This window comes from Fusarium musae, chromosome 9, assembly GCF_019915245.1.
Source record: "Fusarium musae strain F31 chromosome 9, whole genome shotgun sequence".
In the NCBI taxonomy this organism is placed as follows: Eukaryota; Fungi; Ascomycota; class Sordariomycetes; order Hypocreales; family Nectriaceae; genus Fusarium; species Fusarium musae.
The window spans coordinates 157,386-174,262 of record NC_058395.1 but is presented as its reverse complement, the minus strand read 5'-3'; the positions used below and the strand labels follow the sequence as shown (position 1 = coordinate 174,262).

At 48.3% G+C, this 16,877-nt stretch overlaps 8 protein-coding genes across 8 annotated transcripts; 4 read left to right on the top strand and 4 right to left on the bottom strand.

The window, feature by feature from the left end:
• Positions 1-1,227: 1,227 nt before the first annotated feature.
• On the top strand, positions 1,228-2,242 carry J7337_011298 (uncharacterized protein; the record flags this gene model as incomplete). The annotated part of the gene is made up of 3 exons (XM_044828847.1): positions 1,228-1,591; positions 1,643-1,817; positions 1,867-2,242. 3 exons carry the CDS (start codon positions 1,228-1,230, stop codon positions 2,240-2,242), a joined length of 915 nt encoding a protein of 304 aa, XP_044675522.1.
• Positions 2,243-2,363: 121 nt separating this feature from the next.
• Positions 2,364-4,271, bottom strand: J7337_011297 (uncharacterized protein; the record flags this gene model as incomplete). Its single annotated transcript, XM_044828846.1, has 6 exons — positions 2,364-2,483; positions 2,546-2,976; positions 3,025-3,653; positions 3,701-3,823; positions 3,871-4,211; positions 4,257-4,271. 6 exons carry the CDS (start codon positions 4,269-4,271, stop codon positions 2,364-2,366), a joined length of 1,659 nt encoding a protein of 552 aa, XP_044675521.1.
• A 687-nt stretch (positions 4,272-4,958) lies between these two features.
• Positions 4,959-6,110, bottom strand: J7337_011296 (uncharacterized protein; the record flags this gene model as incomplete). The annotated part of the gene is given in 2 exon segments (XM_044828845.1): positions 4,959-5,411; positions 5,424-6,110. The coding sequence occupies 2 exon segments, from the start codon at positions 6,108-6,110 to the stop codon at positions 4,959-4,961; spliced, it is 1,140 nt and encodes a 379-aa protein (XP_044675520.1).
• Positions 6,111-8,016: 1,906 nt separating this feature from the next.
• Positions 8,017-9,601, top strand: J7337_011295 (uncharacterized protein; the record flags this gene model as incomplete). The annotated part of the gene is made up of 3 exons (XM_044828844.1): positions 8,017-8,122; positions 8,175-9,040; positions 9,095-9,601. The coding sequence occupies 3 exons, from the start codon at positions 8,017-8,019 to the stop codon at positions 9,599-9,601; spliced, it is 1,479 nt and encodes a 492-aa protein (XP_044675519.1).
• Positions 9,602-9,661: 60 nt separating this feature from the next.
• J7337_011294 (uncharacterized protein) lies at positions 9,662-11,085 on the bottom strand (the record flags this gene model as incomplete). Its single annotated transcript, XM_044828843.1, has 5 exons — positions 9,662-9,847; positions 9,903-10,128; positions 10,175-10,347; positions 10,410-10,708; positions 10,758-11,085. 5 exons carry the CDS (start codon positions 11,083-11,085, stop codon positions 9,662-9,664), a joined length of 1,212 nt encoding a protein of 403 aa, XP_044675518.1.
• A 590-nt stretch (positions 11,086-11,675) lies between these two features.
• J7337_011293 (uncharacterized protein) lies at positions 11,676-13,747 on the top strand (the record flags this gene model as incomplete). Its single annotated transcript, XM_044828842.1, has 3 exons — positions 11,676-11,734; positions 12,076-13,058; positions 13,107-13,747. 3 exons carry the CDS (start codon positions 11,676-11,678, stop codon positions 13,745-13,747), a joined length of 1,683 nt encoding a protein of 560 aa, XP_044675517.1.
• A 348-nt stretch (positions 13,748-14,095) lies between these two features.
• On the bottom strand, positions 14,096-14,529 carry J7337_011292 (uncharacterized protein; the record flags this gene model as incomplete). Its single annotated transcript, XM_044828841.1, has 3 exons — positions 14,096-14,251; positions 14,302-14,475; positions 14,518-14,529. The coding sequence occupies 3 exons, from the start codon at positions 14,527-14,529 to the stop codon at positions 14,096-14,098; spliced, it is 342 nt and encodes a 113-aa protein (XP_044675516.1).
• Positions 14,530-15,220: 691 nt separating this feature from the next.
• J7337_011291 (uncharacterized protein) lies at positions 15,221-16,425 on the top strand (the record flags this gene model as incomplete). Its single annotated transcript, XM_044828840.1, has 4 exons — positions 15,221-15,466; positions 15,517-15,787; positions 15,856-15,966; positions 16,013-16,425. The coding sequence occupies 4 exons, from the start codon at positions 15,221-15,223 to the stop codon at positions 16,423-16,425; spliced, it is 1,041 nt and encodes a 346-aa protein (XP_044675515.1).
• Positions 16,426-16,877: the final 452 nt, after the last annotated feature.

Below are 16,877 nucleotides of genomic sequence, written 5' to 3'. Positions count from 1 at the left end.
CATGCGCATGACATCAAGGTACATCAACCTACAGTATTTCAGTTCTGCTCTTGGCTCACTGTCGCGACGATAGCTATGTAAGACAATTGGAAGAGCAGGTCAAAAGCCTCTCCAGCATTGTGGAGAACTATGAGAAGGCAGCGACCGATGGGCCAAGTAATAGTCCCGATGGGATCGCGATGAATGCTTCCTCGTTACCCATAGCCCAGCATTCCACAGTGATGGAAGCGTTTCCTACCCCGAATAGTATTTCGTCATGGCATACGAGAGAACAAGAGGTCTCTGGCATGAACACTCACACAAGAGATGTCGAGTTCTACGGAAGTTCTTCATCCGTTGCTCTTCTGTCGCATGTTCGGCGAACAGGGGAGGAGGACAACGATGATGACGACGCGGGTGCCCTTCTATCCTCATTGCATAATCCTCACTTTGATCCAAGTGAATCACAAGATACCCAGCGAGGGAGAAAGAGCACTGAAGAGTCTGATCAGTCACCATGGTATCTACAATGCCGCAGCTTCATAGACGGCTTCTTCTCCGCGATCCACTACATCCACCCGATCTTGGACAAGACTTCGTTCGTGCATCGCTGCGAGTACTTGTGGGCGGGCGAAGGACCGGAGAACAAGAGGATTACGAGCTTTGTGGCTTTATACTATAGCATCTTATCCATTGGCGCACTGGTTGGGACGAGAGAGGACGAGCTTATTGATGGAATGACGAATCTAGCCTGGAGCCGGAAGTTCTTTGATCGAGCTAAGGATTGCTGTAATAGGCTGGGGATGGTGACTGACCTAGACATGGTCCAGTGCTATTTTATTCTGGTAGGTTGCACGGTGACGCTCAGCTGGAAGCAACTAACGATTACAGGCCAAAGTCTGCCAGAACGAACTACATCCACACCGTCAGTCAGCTATACATCGCTGTGGTTATGTGCTAACCACTATTAGTGTCATACATGTATGTTGGCCTTGCCATAAGAACAGCCCTGGCAATGGGAATAAATCGTGAGCCGGGACCCAATAGCAAGAAACCTCCAGCTGTACTGAGAGCAGAGACACGGACATGGTGGTATGTCAAGGCGTTCCTCGAGTGTTGCAAATTATAGAGATCAGTTGCTAACCTTTCTCGCTAGGGGACTTTACTCCTTAGAGACGTGAGTATCTCCAACCTGCAGTTAATCTGTTGTCGCTGATCTGACACTCTGAAAGTGAAATGTCTTTCGCAATGGGTAGACCAGATACTCTAGGAGCAGATCTATATCATAACCGACGATTCCCACGCATAAGTAACGGCGAGATCGAAACAGGGATGAATTCTGAGATGTCCGAGCACCCTTGTTGCGCCATCATCGAACACATGGTGCATTTCTCCAAGATCACGAGAAACATCTGCCTGAGCATTTACCTGCCTGAAACTACTATACCAATGATGGTCGCTATGGCGGGCCAAATCGAAAGAGATCTGGAGGCGTGGACACAAAAGCTTCCCGAAGCGATACGGCCAATGGGATCGTCTACTCAGGTACCGTCTTTGAGAGGCGTCAGGGATGTTCAGTGGGTGAAACGACAGAGACTTGTTCTCAATTTGCGTATGTGCTGCCTGATGCGATTCCGAAATGTAATGCTAATGAGGGCTGCAGGATATCATAACCTGAGAATACTTCTCTTCGGGTCCTTTCTCTTGAGGTCAACAGCGCAGGAGAGGGCGACTATGAGTGACACAAAAATAGGCATTCAAAAGTGTCTCGAATCAGCAAAGCAAACGATTGAAACCATCTATCATACATATCAGCACAGTGACTTCTTCCGAACATGGTACGTATCACTACCCTTACCAAAGGCGACTCATCTAACAAGTCAAAAGGTTCTACAACACAACATACACAGTATTTGCCGCGAGCATAATACTGGTATACATGACCCAAGACGCAGTCGAGAGCGAAATGCAACCGTTACTTCGTCTGGTCGACATGGCGATCGAGATTCTTATGATTATGGACGAGTGCGTTGTCGCTCTGCAAGCGGCAAAGCTGTTACAAGGAGCGAGGGAAAAGGCGACACAGAAGTCGTCTCAGTTTGATAACGCCGCGAATCCAGGGACGTCTTGGCCTGATGGGATGGTCTACCTGAATCACTACTGGGGACCACTGAATCTGCTGGATGGGGAACTGGATCAGAACCTCGATATGTCGTCGATAGACTTTGATGCCGCGAGCTTGTTTATGTCTATGCCTCATTAGTCTAGGAAGAATATGACGTCACGATAAGGAACATAAGAAGCAAGTCAAGGTGACAGTATATAATAGCTATGTGGTAGCAGAAGTAGAACAGGTCTTCCAGCGTTGACGTTCTAGTGGGTGGTCAAGTAACGAATATAGATCGTAGGACAACACTAAAAGCCATGAACATTGCTGTCCTTGGTCCATCTTCTGAACGTCTTGCCATAGAAGTAGAATACCGCACCCAAACCACACCAGAGAACTGTAAGACCCATGTTGGTCATGAAAACAGGGATGAATCTGCTCAAGCTGTTAGTAGCGTACGTTGAGAGAATTGTGTAGAAGGATAACTTGCCCTGACTTGATAGTCCATGGTGTGACGAACTTGCCCATACCATATCCCCACAAACTCTTGTTGACTGTAATAGCAACAAAGAGTGATCCTGTGACTGGCTTGTAGCAATCCACTGCGTATGTACTGGCAATACTAGGAAGGGCAGCGACCTGGATGCCAGCTGATGAGTAGCCAAGTACGGCAATGACAGGCCACGGCCAATGTCTTTCGTATGCGATCGAGGTGATCACATTTCCGAAGATCATTATGATGATATAAGGGATCATTGCAGGGAGACGCATTTCTGGTTCTCGGATGCCGCCGTTTCGTGTCGTTGCTTTTGCGGAGACCCAATCGCTGAAGGGGCCTGCTGTGACGAGTCCGATCAAAGCGCCGACGAGAATGGAGAAGTTGAGGAATCCTATAATTATCAGCGTCCGTCATTTGCTGGGTTGCTCTGGAGACTTACCGATGGACTGAGAGCTCATGTTATATGGAGGAGCTGCAAATACCTGAGACTGCGTGAGGTTAAGAATCAGGAAGTTACTGCAACTCCAGCTGACAACAAAAGACGCAAAGAGGACAATAGGATAGACAAAGAGTCTCCATGGGGTCCAAATATCGAGAAGGATATTTTGAAGAGGTGCTGAGTTGGGCTGGAACAGTCGCCATTGCAGCTTTGAAGGAGTTCCTTTGCCCAAATGCGCATCTGCAGCAGGCTCGCCCTGGGCTTCAGGTGTACCAACAGTCTTCTCAGCATCAGCATGAGAATGAGACGGCTTGTCCTGAGTTGTATCAACAATCTCATTAACTCCACGCTCAGCCTCAATCGAGTCGATGCGCGTCCACTTCGTCTCAGGAAAGCCAAAGACGCCAAGCACGATAGACAGTGCAGTAACAGCAACGTTAAGCCACCAGAAGTTCTGCCATCCGGTGCGGTCTGCCATGGGACCGGCGATGATTGGCGCGATCATCAGTGAGCCCATGTAGACTACCCAGTATAGTGCGTTCCATGTTCCGCGGTCGTGGAGGAAGAAGATATCGGCGATGACGGCGGGTTGGAGGATCTCTGAGGGACCGGCACCTATGCCGTTGAGGCTGACCATGTTAGACAAGGTTTGGGAGATTTGTTGGGTTTGACTTACACGCAGGCTCCCATGAAGATGCCGTAGGTGGATGCTTTGGCGCGAATGATGTGGCATGCGAGGCAGATGACCTGCGAAGCGATATAGACAGGTCGACGGCCGAACGAAGTAGAGATTGGCGCCCTTCGAAAGTCAGTCTTGGTAACTACACGTCAGTACTTCGTACTTACCAGAAAAAGTTACTAAATCCCAAAATCAGGATAGTAACACCCGTAAACTGAATAACATCCTCAAGAGTACTATTATAAGCACGAATCAAATCCGGAAACATAGGCGCAAGAGCAAGCGGCGCAAAGCCCTGCGTGAACGTCATGGTGGAAACGCAAAATATGGCAGAGAACTTCCAGAAGGGCGACCAGTTCAGGGGATCGTGAGGGTCTTGGGATGGTTGGGGAACGAGGACTTGATCGGACTCTTTGGCTCGGACGTAGTGTTCTTTGCCAACGTCTGTCATGATCTCCGTTCCGGGGAGGACTTCGATGTGAAGTTCATCCTGGATGGTTTCGCGTGCCTGTTGATGTCAGGGGAGGTATTTTGGAGGGAGGATGGTCTTTACCTCTTGGGTAGGCATTCTAGCGGTGTTGCAAGGCTTAGTATTGTACGGTTGCTTGATTCTCAATATTTTAGTGTACCAATACTCGACATCCAACAGCCCTCTATTTATCCAAACTCATTTCGTAGTTCTTCTTCATTATCACAGCGTCATGATTCCATCTCCAACATCTCCAAAAACCTCGGATGACTTATTCAAGCTAGCTCCCTCCTTTATTCGCATTAAGCTTCCAGCGACCGTAACATCTCGGTACAGATGTCGGCAAGTAAACAGCAAGGATTAACGAGGGGGATCTAATTGCCATCGGCGGGATGAGCCCGAATGAGATGGTTTATGGGGAGTTGGCGGGGTATTAGAGTTTGCGGAGTAGTTAGCGTCGGCAGTTAGTTACTCAGGCGAGGGCATACCAAGCCTTTTGGGGCATGTTGACTCTAAGCGAGGTTTACTATTTGGATTCTATCCCAAGTTCTTTCCTTATCTCACTACTAATTCACTGTTCAGTCCTCATATAAATTCTTGCCTGTTATCAATGATGATGAGTGCACAAGTTCAAATTGCCAGTGATCTCAAAAGTATTCATCTATCTGTTCTGCGGCTGACGTCGCAAGACGCTCTAGACTCACGTTCTAACCATGCGATAGAAAGGGGTAGTCCATTTCCAGAATAGCCTTTAAGGTTGCATCCCCAGATCCGCCATCCCACATTCTAAGATCTTAGTCTAGCTCGGATAGTCTCCATAAGCAATGCGTAAGCAGCATCGTCCAACTCGATAGTCTCCCTCTCAGGCGCCCAACCGAGATCCTCGCAGTAGTCTCCATAATGATTGCCAATAAACCAGTGATATACCCCCCGAACGTTATACCAAGCATAATGCATCTGTGCTCTTCGCTTCTGTCTCAAGCCCTCGCCCAGCAAATAGTTCCCCATTGGCACCGCCTGCGATTTGTCACGGCGTGAATGGTAAGCCGTGATGAAGCCTCTGGTGTAGTGTTCTGGTCCAGGATTCGCAAAGAATCTGTGGCGATTGTGGCCGAAATACCAATCTGGTGGGTCGTTCCTCATGCCCAACGTAACCGGCTCCATCTCCTTGTTCCAAGTTTCTTCAGTTCGAAAGGGGCAAGACCATTCTCCAACTCCCATGACGAATTTCTTCAAGCCCTTCATACTTACTGTCCATTCCGACAGTATGTGATGCCATCTTCTGCTATACAAGACTGTTTCCATAGGGGTGTTCTGGTCTGGGATAGTGTCCAAAACTGATGTCAAATCCACATACTGCTTGGCCTGAAATAAGACACAGCACTCATCGAGATAAAGCTCTTCCAGTCCGCCGCTCTTGTTGCTCCTCCCCAGAGATGCGATCCAATCTGTTTGATCCTTATCAGTAAAGACATACCGCCCAAGAGCCAGCACTTTGAGAGCTGGCAAGTCGCCCAATTGGGTGAGGTCCACTCTTGGGTACTGTCCCCAGTAGTCGGTGTAGAATAGAGATAATACTTGTAGTTTCTGGACTACAGCAAATTCCCGGACTTTAAAAGGGCTAAACCACATTAACGGCAGAACGTTGAGGAAGTCGTACTTAGTGGTAGAAAGGAGGGTCCCCTCACGCATACGATTTTCTCCAAAGAGCAGTTTCAGATCGATGAGGGTTGGCAAACGGAGAAGCCGCGTCCAAGCGCGGGACCTAACAAGTCTGCCGTCATTGTAATCGGCGAGATGTGAAATCGTAAGTTCTTTGATCTGTAGGGGCTGTCCTCGCGGGACTGGCACATCGTGTGTATATCTGAACTTATTTCTCCCTGCAGGTGGCGCTGTTTCATAGATCTTGAATCGATTCGTCTGTGTCAACCCTCCCATCACGGAGTGGGAAATAATGTCCAAAACCAAATACCGGAAGTACCGTCCCTGATGTACCCAGGGTCCATCTGAAGACCTGTCGAATCGAAGATGTAGATGCATGAGATTGTTGAAAAAGCCTAGATACGGCAGAACCTCAAGAAAGCTTTGGCAAAGATGAAATCCCGGATTGCCATGGCGCCGAGCTTGTGGATCTAACTCCGTATCAATCGTCACCTCTTGGACAAACTCTCGTAGTGTATACGCCAGTGCGATTTGTTGAAAGTGTAAAGGCGTATCACCATCAGGCTTGAGCCTGAGGGATCTAAATGCGTGAATTGTTGCCGCGTAACTAAGCTTTCGAGACGCCAACCTTGCACGTAGCTGGTCTTGTTTGCACAAATGACGGCAAACAGTCACCAGGATCTCAGTTGGGAGGCTTATGTCCTTGCCGACAGGACCCTCCATGATGATCGAGGGCGCGTCTGGTTCAAGATGTAAGCTCCTGATAAGCGTCAAAGAAGATTTTTCTCCCGTCCCTATTGCTGATCAGAGCAAAATATTGTTTGGAAGTATGAACTTCGGGCTAGTGTAGAACGTAAGATCTTGTGAGATTTATCAAGTCGTTAATCCTTGTTGGTGTCAGGATAGGGAGGATTCCTTGGGGAGCTTTGGGCTGTTTAAGTATTTTGGAATAGAGCAAACCCATTCAGCCACCTGCTTGTTTTGCCAGTGCCAAACAAGAGTATTTTATGTTCATGAGGCCTGATTTCACAATAACACTGGGAAAATATCACCATCCACTTCGAACATGTAGAAAACCGGTAAGTCAGCAGAAGGAAATACTCCAGAACGGGCATCAGCGCTTAGTCTCACGGGAGAATTGGTCAATGTTATTGGTGATGTTCAGTGCAATAGCCTATTGGTAGAAAATGACAGTGGTTATACTCCTGTTCTGCGGAATGCACAGTCAATGGTAAGGGTAATCTCTAGGGCTGCTTTGATTGGCTCGGAATTGTCCGTCACTGTCAGATAAGCTGTCCCAGCGATAACCGAGTCGCCTAGTTCTCCGTTAGCAGACTAGCACGCATATAACACATTCCCCGCGTCCCCCAAACCACAATTCCATCAGCTGATATCATAATGGAAGAATCTCGACCAACTAAGCGCGCACGACAAGCTTGCGAACCATGTCGGTTAGTTTCTCATAGCATCTAGCTAATCTCAATGTTAACAATGGCCGCAGTCGCAAGAAGTCCAAGTGCCCTGGGGAGAAGCCCGTGTGCTCATACTGCGAACGCCTGGGTCAGATATGCGTGTACGAATCAGGCTCTGATAGCCAAGGTCAAAGAGCGCGTTCGGATAGATCACTGGTACGTAGCTCATTGTTCGCAATATCTGCCAGTGGCTAACATGCGATGCCTGTAGGAGCTTCGGATGGAAACCCTGGAAGAGAAATTGGACTTGTTTATCGATCGCCTAGAGTAAGTGATAAGCCCGATATCATGGTAGTCACTGCATTAACAGATGCAATCCAGTCCAGTGATCAATGAATCACGCCGCCGCTCGGCGTCGCAGCAGGAAGGAGGACATACACCGAGGTCCATGGTCAATCATGATGAGCTTCCATATATCGGTGAAATCGTACACCCAAGACCAGCGTCAGGGTAAGCAGCTCTTCTCATATCCCGAGAGTGTTACTAACGACCGCTACAGCACAGAATCAGTCGTCGAGCCAAGTAGTGATGAAGTAGCCTCTCTTTATTTAACCTGGCTACATCGGCAACCTCTGGTCTTATTCAACGCCGAAACGTTTGCAGAGTCACTGCCATCTAGAGAGGCGGAGCTGGTATTGGCACTGCGGGCGTTATGCCTTCGGTTTCCTCCCCGGTTATTGAGTGAACAATATCGCCAACGCCTTCATGTTATGGCACAAGCCTCGCGGCAATCTGTGATGGATAAAGTGTTCGGTAGCCGTGTCGATTGTTCTGCGTTACAAACGCTATGTCTTTTGAGCCTTTTTGAACATGCAGGTATGTTTTAAGAGATCTTTGATGTTCTGACCAAGGCTGACCTTGGATCTAGAAGGAAATATTGTCCAAGCAGGGATCCACCTCAGTACGGCGATTCAGCTACTGAGCGGCATTCCTAAGGGTAGTTTCCTTGGTGACGCTGCCGAGTTCAACAACTGCATTCGAAGTATCTTTGTACTTCATCACCTGCAGGGCAGCGTTTCATTAAGCGTATGGCCAACTACCATGACGCACGGCGAAGACACATCCCTGGGAACTTCACAGTGCTCAGCGTGGCTTCTTCCGCCCGAGAAGTCACCGTCATGCGATATGGATCGGGGCATCATGAAATACGCGATTCCGCTCGCTCAAATATGGAGAGCAATCAGAGTCTACGCCTCGCGCCGTGTTTTCTCGGATACCCTGCCCCCATGGAACCCTCGTTCCGATTACTCCCAGGTTACATATCGACACCTCGAGCTCGACTGTAGTGTGCCACTGAAATATCGCTTCTCTGCTAACCAGATTGACAAGCAGACGCCTGAAACTCTGCAGCAAAACAGAGGGTATTGGGGCCCTTATCTATTTACACAGTTCGTCTATGCTTCCATTCCTGTTATCCTCAATCACCCATTTCTTTTGTCAATGCGGCTACGGCACTTTCGACACACAATGCCCCAGTCATTTGTCAATAGCTCTTTCGATGCAATCACCCGGCATATTGGATGGATTATGTACCATCTTGATGTATTGGAGAAGTTGGACTATCGAGTGTCTGACCCAACCTTGGCCCATGTTGTTGCAGTAGTTGCCACCATTCATCTGCAGCACAGTTTTGTGGAAGACTTTGCCTTGCGTGAGAAGGCCAAAGCTGGCTTTGAGAAGTGTGTCGAGTTCTTGAGATGTATGGGTCTCACATGGCATGGTGTTGCAGTCATGGTAAGTACTATGAAGGATTCTGGGGAAAGGATGAAGCACTAACTGTTCTTAAAGCATGAGAATCTGCGAAAGCTGCAGAACAGTATACAGGTTGTACCTCTTGCTGGTGAAGACTGTGGGCTGAATAGGCCAGCCCAACAGAAGTTCTCCATCGACACGAGACTTCTCTGGGATATTCTATGTTACGAGCAAGCTGGAAGGCCGGATGCGCGCGCCGATGAGTCTATTTATAGTGGCCTAGCATCAACCTACCAGGACCCGGCGACAGGCACTAATGACGATGGTGATGAATATGATTTGGTCGGCTCAGCTGGAATCATTGGCCACAAGACTGTTTCAAAGGACACGCCTCTCTACGCCCCGGGCGAGGGTGAGGTGAGCCACCCAATAAGAGGCCGTGTTCCCTCTGATGCTTCGGGGTTGCTAGGATCTCTCCAACAGAATATTCAGGAAGGCTTTGGATCGGCCATGGAACCAAATAATATCTTTCCCGAAGTACACGACTTTGGAAGGGCCATTGATGAGTGGCTGAGCCTTGATTGGGGAAATACAATGCTGTAGAGTAGTGGAAATGGCTATTAAATGATCACCAAGATTGTACTGATAACTGTATGCTACATATCACCACTTGAGACTGTCAGATCCAGCACATGCTTCTAGCTTGTTGCAGAAGTCAATATCGCCCTGTCCGAGGCTGGACTGCCCACTCTTTGGTGCAGCTGGCCAGATCTCTTGACCTTCAGACTCTTCCTGCTTATGATGACCCATGACTAGCTTTCGCGTAGTCTCTTGGAAGAACAGAGGGCCCTGATAGAAGGAACTATCAGCACAGCATATCATCGGCTACAGGGACTGCACATACCTTTTCAACTCTAGGATGCAGTTCACCATTGACAAATACACCAGCGTTCAGGTTCTTTTGTGCAGCGTTGCATAGGTCCTTGTCTTCTTTGAGGATCTGCTTAAAGAAGTCGCTGATTTCGTTGAAATCTTTGTCGGAAGCACTGTTGGCTCTGTAGACTTCGTACTCCATTTTGGTCTGTGATGCAGAGATGGGGATACAGCGCATGATGTAGAAGAAGGTGGGCCTGAATGTCAGCGCCAGATTGTAGCTTGGTGGTTAGATATGCTTACGAGATCGTGATGGAGGCATTGGGATAGTAAAAAGTACTGTAGATACCCATACCATTTTTATCCGGCTTATCAACGTTAAAGTGCTGTATATAACCACCTGCAGTCTCAACCCAGTATTTTGACAGATCAGTGAGGGCGTTGAGGGCGGGATGCCCAGTAGGACAGTGGTAACACTAATATCATCTTGTTAGAGATACTGAATCTAATTCTACCACGAAGAGCTATAGACACTTACCTCGTTGTAATTATCTGCTAACGTCTTCCAGTTATAGTCTCCAATCATCTCCCACTGATGATCAAAGTGATAAGCTCCCATGTCGAATGGCTGAAGACGTGGTTGAGTGTCAACACCAGAAAAGTCGTCGTCCCAAGAAACCGTTGGTGTAGGACTAGAGTCCATGTTGATCCAGATGAAGCCAAGTTTATCGACATGGACATGAATTGGGAAGAGGTTGTTGATAGACTTGTCAAATGCCGGAACCTCTTGGTATTTTGGAGCCTTGGCCAATTTGCCATCGAGTCCATATGACCAGCCTTACAATCCTCAGCATTGCCAGAAATACAAGTTGGATGATTTACTTACCATGATACTTGCAAGATAGAATATTGACTCGTCCTGCATCTTGCTCCACCAAAGGAAACGCCCGATGCCGACAGACATTATGATGGGCCCTGATATCGCCTTGACGATCTTTGATCAGGAAAAAGGTAAAGCCGGCCTGTGTGATACGCAGATACTCACCCACTTCGGCGAACCTTGCCTTATGTGATACGACTATCCATTTCTTGGAAAAGATTGCTCGTCGCTCGAGTTCATACATGGCTGAGGAGCGGTACCACGATGCAGGCAATGCTCGGGTAGTCTGGGCCTCAGCCTCTTTCGTTGTACCGAAACTGAACCAACGACTCATTGTGGATTGTGATAATAACTGTTCCTATGATTGAGAAAGTCTGGTGACCAGTTGACGGAACAGGGGTTAGGCTTAGACGGTAACTAGACTATGCTGTTGTGTATGATAAGACTCGTCCATGAATGTAAGCCTCTAGTCTGGCCCTTATAGCCTTCGAATTATTGTGCATGATAGGCTTTTCTCTCTGGTACGACCCGATGGGCATTCTGGACTCCGCATTCTTCAACCATCAATCGCTGTTCTTGGTGCATTCTACCAGAGCCAATGAGACGACCGCCAATCATGCTTTCTCACATTCCAAGCCAGGATCACGGCCCGTCTTCCGTACCCACAGCATTTCACCTTGTGATACGGTTTTATCTCGACGCTAAACCATTTCCACCTAACGACCCTCCGTGCCCACCAAGACCCGGACCGCTCCCGGTTTTCTGTGCATCCTGTGAGAATGCCATGATTAGCTATAGTCAGTTTAATACGAATTTATGATATTGCGGGCGTAGTTTATCTTGAGGACTCATAATATTACTTCTGCGGGACAATTTTGAGTAACGCATGCTATTTGACCTTAGAAGCTCGAAAATACAGTAATCATGTCCGCTGAACAACACCAAAAGCCTAAGCAGATCCGATGCACCATTATCGGAGCTGGGTAGGTATAATCTGTGCCCTCAGAGGAGTTAATGTGGCTGACCGCTCTTAACTAGGGTATCTGGTATTCTGATGGGTAAGTGCTTAGCCATTTCATACACTGAAGGACCACGCTGACAACACCTAGCTTACAAGCTCAAACAACACCTCAATGACTACTTTATCTTTCAAATTTTTGAAAAGTCACCAGACCTTGGAGGTACGTGGTTTGAGAACAAGTATCCTGGCTGCGCCTGTGATGTTCCGAGCCATTGCTATCAATATTCATTTGCTCCAAACCCGTCATGGTCAAAATTGTTAGTTTGTAACTGTCAGATTGTTGCCCACTGCTAATTAGGCTAGCTACGCATCTTCTGATGAGATCCAGGGGTACCTAAAAGGTGTTACCAGGCACTTCGATCTCGAGCGATATATATTCTTCAACACCAAAGTGGTCTCCGCCAGATGGACTGAAAGCGACAGTACCTGGACTGTGCAGTTAGAAAATGGCTCTCTTGTGACATCAGAGATCCTGTTAAATGCTGGCGGCATTCTCAATCACCCACAAATTCCCAACATTGAGGGGCTGTCCGACTTTAGTGGTCCGTTTCTACATACAGCATCATGGGATCATTCAATTGACCTCCGTGGAAAGCGTGTCGGCGTAATTGGCGCCGGAGCCAGTGCGATTCAATTAGTTCCCTCGATACAGCCTCTGGTCCGAGATATGAAGGTTTTTATTCGCACACCTTCCTGGATTGCACCACCAGTAGCTCTGCCGGATCCCAACGCGACGAATTATACCTACACCCCAGAAGAGAGGGCCGTTTTCGAGGTAAACAAGGAGATGTATCTCGATACCAGAAAGGGATTGGAGGATCAGTTCAACGGCATGTTCCGCCTCTTTATCAAGTCCAGTCCAGAACAAAAGAGGACGCGCAACATGTTCGAGTCGCGCATGAAACAGCTTATCCCTGACCAAGACCTCCAGAGGAAACTGATACCCCCATTCGAGGCCGGATGTCGAAGAATCAATCCGGGAGAAGGGTTTCTTACCGCCTTGCAAAGGCCAAACGTTGAGCCAGTATTCGACTCAATCGAAAAAGTGACTCGTGGTGGCATCGTGGCTGGTGGCAAAGAATATCCAGCAGATGTCTTGGTGGCAGCTACAGGATTCAACACGACCTTCAGACCTCGCTTTCCTATAGTCGGTCGCAATGGCGTCAACCTCCAAGATGCATGGCAAGAACATCCTGAGTCGTATCTCGGTCTCGGTGTTGCAGGCTTTCCCAATTACCTTATCTTCTTGGGACCAAACACTCCAATCTCAAATGGAAGTCTGATGGGTTAGTAGCTGTGTTCGCCACGAGTAGTAGCTATGCTGACCTTCAAAGGCTCTGTGGAAGCGACCGCCGACTACTTCATTCGTCTCCTCCATAAAATGATTCGACAGCGTGTCAAGTCCTTCGAGGTGAGAGTTGATGCCCAAGAAGACTTCAATATCCATACGCAGACGGTCATGCAAGACATGGTGTGGACTGGAACTTGTCGCAGTTGGTGTAAGTTGTTTGTTTCCGGCCATCACTGTCGTACGTTGTATCAGCCAGTTGACCATGTTACAGACAAACAGGGTACAAATGGAAAAGTAACTGGACTTTGGCCAGGTAGTTCACTCCACTACATCCAGGTCCTCTCAGAAGATCGCTGGGAGGATTATAAATGGACTCATGAATTGGAGAGGTACAGTTACTGGGGTCATGGACTTTCCTGGATTGAAGAGCCTAGTCTTGATCCGTTGGGCGCAACAAAGCAGGATATGATTGAAGCTATGACGACTTTGCCAAAGAAGGACTCTGACTTGAGCTTCTATCTATGGAAGAGCAGTCCTCTGCCTGAGACCTGTTTTGCAAGTGGGCCCCCAGTGGAAGAAGTCCAGGACGGCGGCGACATGGCATTGAGGAAGGATTTGCATGCCACTACGGCTTCAGAGGTTGATAAACATGCTGCGGTAGCTTGTATTACTGTACCTGTTTAGCAGAATGGTAGACTACTATGACGAAGAGCGATTATTTAATGTAATTGAAGTTCAGTGCCGATGTACCGTAGTAAATGTTTCCCTAAGTTCAGAGAAGCACATGCCAAGCTTTGTGGACTCTCGAGTGGTAATTCCTTCGTTTATCAGAGAGCCAGAGCTAACAATTTATCTTAGGAATTTGTTTGTCAAGTATGAAGGACTACATCAGGGTATCGTAAGCAAATGTACGACGTAATACTGGTCAATCTGTCGTGTTCAGTGATGGGTTAAGACTACAGGGCCTTATCAATTAATGACAAATAAGTGACATTCGAGGTAGTGTCAACAGATACTACATTATCCTGCTATCTACAGCTTCGCACGGGGAGCTTGATTCCATAGCATGGGTAATGGTCCATCGGTTCCATATACAGGGTCATCTTCAGGCATATCAACTTCATCGATAGCGTCCAGAAACACGCTCGAGGACTTCTTCCCAGTTTCATTCCTCCACTTGGGACACCCCTACAGATCATCAAGATTTTGTCGCAGGCATGAGAGACAGCAAAACGTACCTTTGGATATACACCGATGTACCTATAATCAGAAGAGCTTTCAAGGGATGAATGGGCCGTTCCAGCGGGCAGGACGACAACATCGCCTGCCTTGACAGGGACTTCTACGCCCTCCCCTTTCTGAATCTTGCCTAACAAGAGCGTTGAAGAACCCTTGAAAATACCTGAGGGCTGCTATGAGAATGCGGGATGTGGAGGCATGAAAGAGAGACTTACCGTAGCATTCATGGCTGTTGGGATGGAAATGACGAATGGCAATATGTCCCCAACTTCCCTAATCATGACTCAACAGGCGACATCAAAAAGCAGAAATAATTACAAACCCTCTTTTCCCAACGGTGCGTAGTCAGGAATCTTGTTACCGTCTCTTCGGTTCTCGGCTGAGGTAGCACATCCCGATATACAAGGATTGGAAGTCGGCTATTAGGTGCATCCTCCGTCCGGGGAACGAGGTAGCATTCAACGCGTGAACTCATAATCATAAAGTTAGCCGATCTACGCAGGATGCATCCAGAACCCAGTACTTGCCTCACCATATAAGTTCAGCTGCTTTACCCCGCGTTTGCTGTTGATAAGAGGTGGCCAGGCACACGGGCCGCTTCCGGGTTTGTGGGGGCTGATAGGAATCAGCTGCACATTTCTGAGCTTGATAGCTGGTCTTAGATAGAGGGTGAGGGCGGACCGTTCTCCGGAGGCTTGTAACTTGCGATGGAATCGGAAAGGTTGGCTTGATATCTCTTTAGTGTATTGACAGGGAAGTGCGATGGTTGTACGAATCGAAGGGTTATGATTAGAAAGGAGTTTGTAGATAAATCGAGTCTCTCCATCTAGAAGTCTCCACCAGTCTCATAATTGCAATCCACATTGATCGCAGTACCTCTTTCAACTTGTTACTCATTCGTATCCATTAGTAGTCATCATGTCGACTCATCAGGACAACACCGATGCTGCATCGATTGGTGAGAAGCAAGATGGCAAGATTTTGGAGACCTCTCTTGACCACGTCCCAAGCCGTGCCAACGGAACAGTCGCCACCATCGACGGTATCGATCCTGCAACTCTGCATAACGATGAAGTGATCACTCGAGCAATTCAAGCCATTGGCTTCGGCAAGTTCCAATGGCAGCTTACCTTCTCCTGTGGTTTCGGCTTCCTAGTCGACCAGGTCAGCACAACTGTCTTTATGACCAAGCTTTTGCACTAACTTGTCACCAGATGGTCCTTGTCTCGATCAGTCTTGTTACACCTCAGGCTGCCATGGAATTCGGCCCCCGATATGCAACCCTCCTATCTGTGCCTTCTTATGCTGGCTTACTCATCGGTGCTTTGTTTCTTGGTACACTAGCCGATAACTTTGGCCGCAGACTAGTCTGGCAGGCGTCTATCTTTGGATGCTCTATCATGACTGCCATTGCTGCTGGTTCTCCGAATTGGGCTGCTTTGAACGTATTCATCGCTTTGATCGGCTTGTTTGCTGGTGGCAACCGTGAGTTTCTTAGAATTTCCCACCCGAGCTCCATTGTCGCGCAGTGGACTGATTCTTTAATACTACAGTTGCGATCGACTTGACACTCCTAGCGGAAGCTATTCCTCAAGAATGGTCTTTCATCCTATCAAGTCTCGCTGGGATCTGGGGCTTCGGAAACGCTGTCACAGGCCTGATCGGTAATACCCGCTACTCGCCACTATAACACTCGCTCACACTCAATAGCCTGGCCTCTGCTTGTCAACTTCGGATGTCCCAGCGGCTCCACTCCCGAGACCTGCAGCCGCAGCGACAACATGGGCTGGCGTTACCTCTACATCACTCTCGGTGGACTCTGTCTCGTCATGTCACTTATCCGAGCTTTCGTCCTACGGTCACTTGAATCACCAAGATGGCTCGTCTCTTGTGGAAGGATGCAAGAGGCTGCGGAGGTTATTAACCATATCAGCAGGATGAACAAGTCTGATTATCATGTCACTGGGGATAATTTCCTCCAGCCGGAACAAGAGCAGGCCGATGGCGAGGTTAGGTCTTGGCGTGCGAATATTGTTCGCGCTTCGAGACTTTTCTCTGGTGCTAAGCAGATACGACTGATGGTCGGTCTCATCATGATCTGGGCACTCATTGGCATTGCGTAAGTTCTTGCACCTAAGCTGTAACATCCAACTAACAAGAGCCAGATACCCGCTCTACACCATCTTCCTCCCTTACTACCTCGCAGCTCACGGCGCCAACTTCGGCGAAACAAGCAACTACATAACTTACCGCGACTGGACCGTCTCCTCAATCGTCGGGATTTTCGGCCCCCTCCTAAGCACAATCCTCGTGTCATCCCGCCTTTTCAAGTCCAAGCGCTCAATGCTCCTGACCGGCATAATATGCTCTGCATTCTCCGGAGCATTCACCTCCGCTAGAACAGCAGCGGAAAACCTCGCATTCTCATGCATGATCAACTTTTCGCTCAATGCTCTGTACGCTATTGTTTACTCGTACACCCCGCAGGTTCTTCAGGTGCAGAATCGCGGGATGGGTATGGGGCTGCTTATGGCGGTGGGGAGGATGGCGTCGCTTAGTGCGCCGTTCATTGCGA